We start from the raw sequence: 6,333 nt of genomic DNA on the forward strand, positions 1-6,333 counted from the left end.
GCCCAACTGCTGTGGGACAGGAAAGTTATTGCACCTCATCCTTTTAGGGTGGGTGAAGGAATGAGGGCAGGTATGGCAACCCACACTTCTCTTTTGTCTTGGCACTAGGGTACCTCTGGGAGAAGAGACATTTATTTCATTGGCCCCAATTCTAAGAACAGCAGCAAGACTTTTTGCAAGGCCCCATGACATGGCTTAGAGAGGAAAAAGCAGACAGAAGAGTCCTTTGCATTACATGTGGAAATGCTGACACGCTTCCAAAGAGAAGATGCTACATACATGAGCAATCTAGGCTATTGATAACGACACCAATTAACAACGGGGTCTATGTTGTGAAAATGAACACAGCTCCCTTGCAGAGCATTATTAAAACTTCCTTTGTAGGTGAATAAATGATCAAAGTTTCTGGGCTATTAGCAGATGTACCATGGAAGACATAGTTTTCTTCCATTTGAACTGGAGCCATGGCATACCCTTACTAGGAAATATTGTCTTGTTGAATGCATACAAGCTCAGCATAGTCTGTGCAAATTCTTTATTGAAACAATGATCAATGTACAAGCTACATCACATTTCATTTTGCCACTTCAGCATGAACTGGTCTCTGTGGTTTACGGCTGTGAGCTATAAAATCATAACAGTTATTAAATTAAAATACAGTAACTGCTTCTCAAAAGAACACATTCATATTTGTCTTACATTTCTTGTAAAATCAAAAAGGATTTCATAATAAATGAAATATAACTTAAGTTACTTTAGTGCAAGCATTTCCTTTGCATCTAAGAAGCTTTCAGTTGTCCCACTAAGTATGGCATACTTAAGAGGCCAACTCTTAAAATAGCATGCTGCCAAGATATTCCATGAGAACTTTTAAAATTCCACACTGTTAATACTTTCCAGAATTAGTCAATCTGACCAAACTGAACGCCAGAAAGCCCTGGTTATACGTTACAGTACTTTTGTCAAAAGGTAACTGCAAATCAAGGAGCTGACACCATATGTACATTAGACTAAAATAGGCACTGATTTTAAAAAAAATCAACATCTGCCCATATATGCCATTCTGCAAGTCTTGTGATTATACAGCGATTTTTAAGCACGGGGCAAACTTCTGTGCCTTACCGAATACCAATAAACCTGCATAAAAATGCTGATCCATGGGTTCTTGTAAATTTTTTAAATGACAGATGCAAAAAATGACTGAGGGGTACGTTATCACAAACATGCTCAAATCAGAGAACAAAAAAGGATCAGCAGTAAACAAATGCTGCTCAAAAAGAAAATGCTGAGCAAGTAGATAGTGAGTACTATGTTTAAGTGGTCTGATTAATATGGTCTTACATTTACTGGAAAAAGAATAGTAAGTGTAAAATTCAAATCCAACACTGATTTCTTATGTTGCAGAAATCTAGTCATCTTTCATGAAATTTTGGCAAAAATATCTGACAATGGTATAAAATAATCATGCAAATCTCTTTTTCTTTCTAAGCCTGGCTTGGTGTTCCCCATGCTTTTAGAATGCAATTTCAGTTGGACTGGATTTTCCAGATTCTGAGTTTTCAAGAACCATTAGTGTTTGGTGATAAATAATGTAACAAAAGGTGTGCATAGTCCAATGATGGGAACAGCTTACTCTAATGTCCCTGAAGTGCTTAAGGTGCATGAAAATACATAGCAATGCAAATGCTAATGTTTTCTTAGGCCATCATTAATTTTCTATTTGTTAATTGTGTTCTCGCACCATAAAATAGCCATTCCCTAAGAAGTACTGCAAGACACAATTGTTTACTTTACAATAGCATAGCCAGAAAGTTTGGAACAGGAGAGACAGGTTTGGGTCTTGCTTTCCACCTGTCTCTCACAAAGGAAGTACCTAAAAGCGCATAGAAAGCTTCAGGCTTAGAGGTGTCATATAATAGATGCATAAAGACACTGAGCAGCATACATCAAAACACACAAAAAAATACATAAACCAGAACCATTGGTACAATCTGCATTTGCTTCAGCTACGGTGCTGTTCAGCTTTTATTCCAATAATAACACAAAGCTACATGTCCAAAGAATTTATAGCAGAGTGGCTGGAGCAGTCCTACCTGTGAACTCTCAGCTCTGAGTGAGTCCAGCTCCAGCAAATTCAGGGTTCCCTTTGACCTTGCAACAGTAGGAATCCAGCACTACACATATTGTATGCATTTAATCCAAGTACCTGTTGCTCATATGTGGTTTACAATGTGCGTTTGTGTGTACTTCAATACATGCCCTTTGTGGGCAACCTTTGGGAAAAAAATCATCTGTACCTTCAAGGAAGTTTACAGAGAGACACTGAAGAAAACCATGGGGGTTGTTTGCTCTCAAACGTTTCTCAATAAGTAAATAGTAAACAGGCTGGAGAACAGCCTGAGGGAAGCAGTCAGGGTCAGAGCTGCCTGGTACCTGTCACCATAAGGATACATGAAGGGGTCTAATCTCTACTGTGAAAAGTTCATAGTTAAAAAACCCCAAACAATTAAAACACTGTAGTTTAATAAACATAAGGTGGTTTGTTTTCTTTTGAAGTGTAATTTAAAAGTTATTTTTATGCTTTCAAGGAGAACATCCTTGCTTATCTGTGCAATCTTAGTTGGGCACCAGACAGGTAACTTTAGAATACATGAGCATTGTTTGTAAATGTTGGACAGGCAGAAAAATCAAGATGCCTCTTTTCAGGAGGTTAAAGTGAATTAAAAGAATTTAGTGCAAGTTCCTGCTTTTGTTTCTGCCCTTGTTCTTTTTCATACGAGAAGTAAATTAAGTAACTTGAAAAACTGATGTGAACACTAAACAGAGATGTACATTGGACTTAGACAAGAAGTTAACAGTTTGCATCAATAGTATTTTCAATCACACTGGTCAGAAATGAGGTTCTTTATGGTAGTCTCTTAATCTACCTTGTGTTCTAGATTAATATTGCTTCGCTGGAACTAAAATATTTCCAGCCACATTCCTAAAGGGACTTTGCCCTTGCACGTTTCCTTCTGGGCATGTGCAAATGCATTTTGTGTAGAAGCCTGCCACTGTGAGCACAGACATTAGCAACTAGATGCTGCCATTTTTCACAAGTTGGTTGTAAAGTCTGAAGTCCATTATTAAACATGTAATATTTTTTTAATAGCCATAGAAAGGTAAATAATAGAGTCTTCTCTGCATCACCTACATTAAGTCATGGGGTGTTCCAGTATTAAACCGCTAGTGAAGCTCTGCACTTTAACATGAGGAAGTTGACATAAAACCTCAGTTCATTATCAAGGATTCTTTTAGACTGCTGCAACGTTGACTTTGTCTGGTCTCAATTACCCATGCAGCTAATATAGTGGATTGCCTCCAACAGACACCTTGTGTAGTTGTGGTTACTTCACTTAAATGTCCAGAGAGCCTCCCACACATCATCTCCCCGTAGACCTATGAGACTTCTTATTCTGCAATATACTTTATTTCAGATTTATTTTGAGTACCTATACTTATACTGCAATCTTTCTCAAAAACTATAAGGTGATAGTTTGTTCATTAGTTCCAAATTAAATGTGTCAGGTAATTAAGTAATATGCTATTAATCCTACACAACTCCTTCTTATAAGCACTTTCTTTCCAGACTCACTGTAGAAAAGGTCCTTTTTATTGTCTGTCTGCAATAAAACTTATCAATTCCCTTCCACTCCTGGCATCAATGTTGATACTTAACACCATAATAGCTGTGTTCATTAAAGCTTTACTGGGGCAGAATCACATGTACTCAAGCAGTGAACATCCTACATAGGTAGGAGGTTCTCAAAATACCAAAGCAATTACATCACAGTAAACAGTTTGCATGACTGTCTTTGTAATTTCACATGACACTTGATTACAATTTTTTTTCAGTTTGGATACAACACTCTCAAACTGATGCTTACACATGAATTTAGGCTTGATCATCAGAATATGAATCTCCACAAAATTAAGAATCCCAATAAAAGAGCCATTTTAGCCTTATCATCAACTGATTACTGCCATTTGCAGGACCATTAAGGAACCTGCATATCTTCTGCTAAGGTATTACATATGAACTCCCTCCAAATTCCTTCAAAACAAGCTATCTTGCATATTTGCAGCTGTTTGCCATATAAACTTCTGGCAAGGTAAAAAATGGTCATATATATGCACAAAACCCCTGCAGACCTGTCAGACTGTGACTTTCTATAAGATGTTTATGGGCTTTCCCATCCGTAAAATACACCTTGAAGTTGTTTCTCTATGTGAAACAAACAATTGTTAGCATCTTCATTCCATGGAAAAGGGGAAACTATTGTGCCTAAGCAGTGTGGTCTCAAATGAAATGGAAACATTTTAACTTTCTTTAATAGCCCTCTAAATCACGATGCAGCTGAGCAAACAGGCTTTGTAAATGGGATCTATTAGGATTTTATTTGGCTACTGGAGTGCTGCCTCTTGGGCAATATTTCAAATTCACAAGTTAATATTTGCAAAAATACAAGACATGGAAATAATGAGAGTGAAGGAGGAAAATGGAAACCAGCTTAACGTTTAGTAAGTTTAAGTGTCCTACATCAAAGACTACCAGTGACTTCCAGGAGGCCACTACAGGTGTCTCCATCCTAGAAAATGCTGAGGTAAATGTTTCTTGGAAATACTCCTAATCAAAAAGAGCAATTAATATTAATGTAATAGCAATCACTCTGCCATACATCATGGTAAACTAAAGTCAAACTGAGAAGAAAGTGCCAAATAATCCACTTACATGCTTCTGCTATGATAGTCTCCAGGTAAGGCTTAGCGGCAAGTACAATATGTATTTTTAAAAGAGCTCCACCTGATTTTCCTGCTATGCATAGATTCAGGAGTAACTATCATACATGGCTTTCATATATAACACATGTATTTTTGTCATTTGCCAATGCTGTGTCATCAGAACTGAATTCAGCAGAAGGCTCAGGAGGGGGCTCTGCGGGAAGTGCTGGTGTTTGAGGAGTGTCTTCTTCCTTGACGTCCAGCTGCATGCTTTCCTGTGACTGGCCATCCATGCAGTCCTTTTTGGACAGCGGGTGAACTGACACTTTTATTGCAATCTTTTGAGGTGGCTCATGCAGTGACGATGCGTCCGAGTCAGCTGTGGGAGAGTCACTGCGCGTCAAAGCATTTGGGATCATATATAGCTCATCTGTTTCAGTGGTTTCCTGGCCTTCTGCTGTCTGCCGTACAAAATTCTGTCCTTGCTCCTCCAGACCGACAACCTCCATAATTTCTTCCATTATAGTCCTGCAGTTCATGATGAGAGGTGGCAAAGGTACGCTCCGAGCAAGCTCTTCAATATAACGAGCAAATTCCATGGTCTTGAACTGGGTTACTTTGGCAAGCTCAAGCGTTTTGGCTGATGTGATAATTGGGATACGCTTTGCAATCTCAAAGGCTTTCTGAAGCTTCTCTGCCCCTTCTGTTCTGAAGAATTCATTGATTGCTTGCTCAGTTTTCTTCAAATGACTGCTCATCATGCATAACCGAGTAATGTTCAGTATCATAACAATGGTAAAAGCTACAAGGCAGACAATCATGTAATAGACTCCCATATCTCCGGAGGTAAAAACAACCCTCAGCGTCACAGTGTTGTTAACACTGCCATACATATTAGATGCGACACACGTGTATTTACCTCTGTCTTCAAAAGACACGCTGGTAATGTTTAGTAGCCCATTGTCAAGAAACCACCATTTTCCTGTTGGAGAGGAGACAGAGTAACTCAGTTAGAAGTATCTTCTTCAGCATAGTCATAAATGTCAGCTTTGTCAAAATGGTTTCAGATTTTGGAAGAGGGAAATAATATCCACAAGAAGACATTTACCATCTCAAAGGCCTGTCTGTCCCTGAGATCCTAGCTGTGTTAAATCCCTGACATCAACTGTGAATAGTCAGAGCATGCCCTAAAAGGGTCTCATAAAAGATGTTAATATGTGTGACATTTATCTCAATCGTATGGTCAGGTTAGTTACAAAGATAGGACTACTGGCCCCACAGAGCCTTTCAAACACAGACCACACTTCCTCAAAGAACAGCAACAACGGCATTATGAGGCAGAAAAGCCTGCTAAGCTCTCCTTGCTTTGTTCCCTGATGATGCATTTTCTTACAATTGGTTATATTTGGTGTTTTGTTACAGTATCTCACATAATTCTGTTAATGTAAACTTTAAAAATCCTAAAATTTCAGACAGCATATACTACACTGCCTGCCCTCTGAGGTGTTGAGAATCTGATGTTGAACTATGATTTTAAGGAGAGGGAAATAGGATAGGAGGAATAAAAAGGGA

At 38.5% G+C, this 6,333-nt stretch overlaps 1 protein-coding gene across 1 annotated transcript in view; it reads right to left on the reverse strand.

The window, feature by feature from the left end:
* Nucleotides 1–4,434: 4,434 nt before the first annotated feature.
* Nucleotides 4,435–6,333, reverse strand: part of MFAP3L (microfibrillar-associated protein 3-like) — a 5,348-nt gene continuing 3,449 nt past the window's right edge. Inside the window, exon 2 of the mRNA XM_009070571.1 lies at nt 4,435–5,743. Within this exon, the coding sequence (XP_009068819.1) occupies nt 4,881–5,743 (863 nt within the window). The 3' untranslated portion in view covers nt 4,435–4,880. The remainder of the gene's footprint in view (nt 5,744–6,333) is intronic.

The sequence above is a fragment of the Acanthisitta chloris genome, unplaced genomic scaffold (genome assembly GCF_000695815.1).
Source record: "Acanthisitta chloris isolate BGI_N310 unplaced genomic scaffold, ASM69581v1 scaffold16882, whole genome shotgun sequence".
Classification (NCBI taxonomy): Eukaryota; Metazoa; Chordata; class Aves; order Passeriformes; family Acanthisittidae; genus Acanthisitta; species Acanthisitta chloris.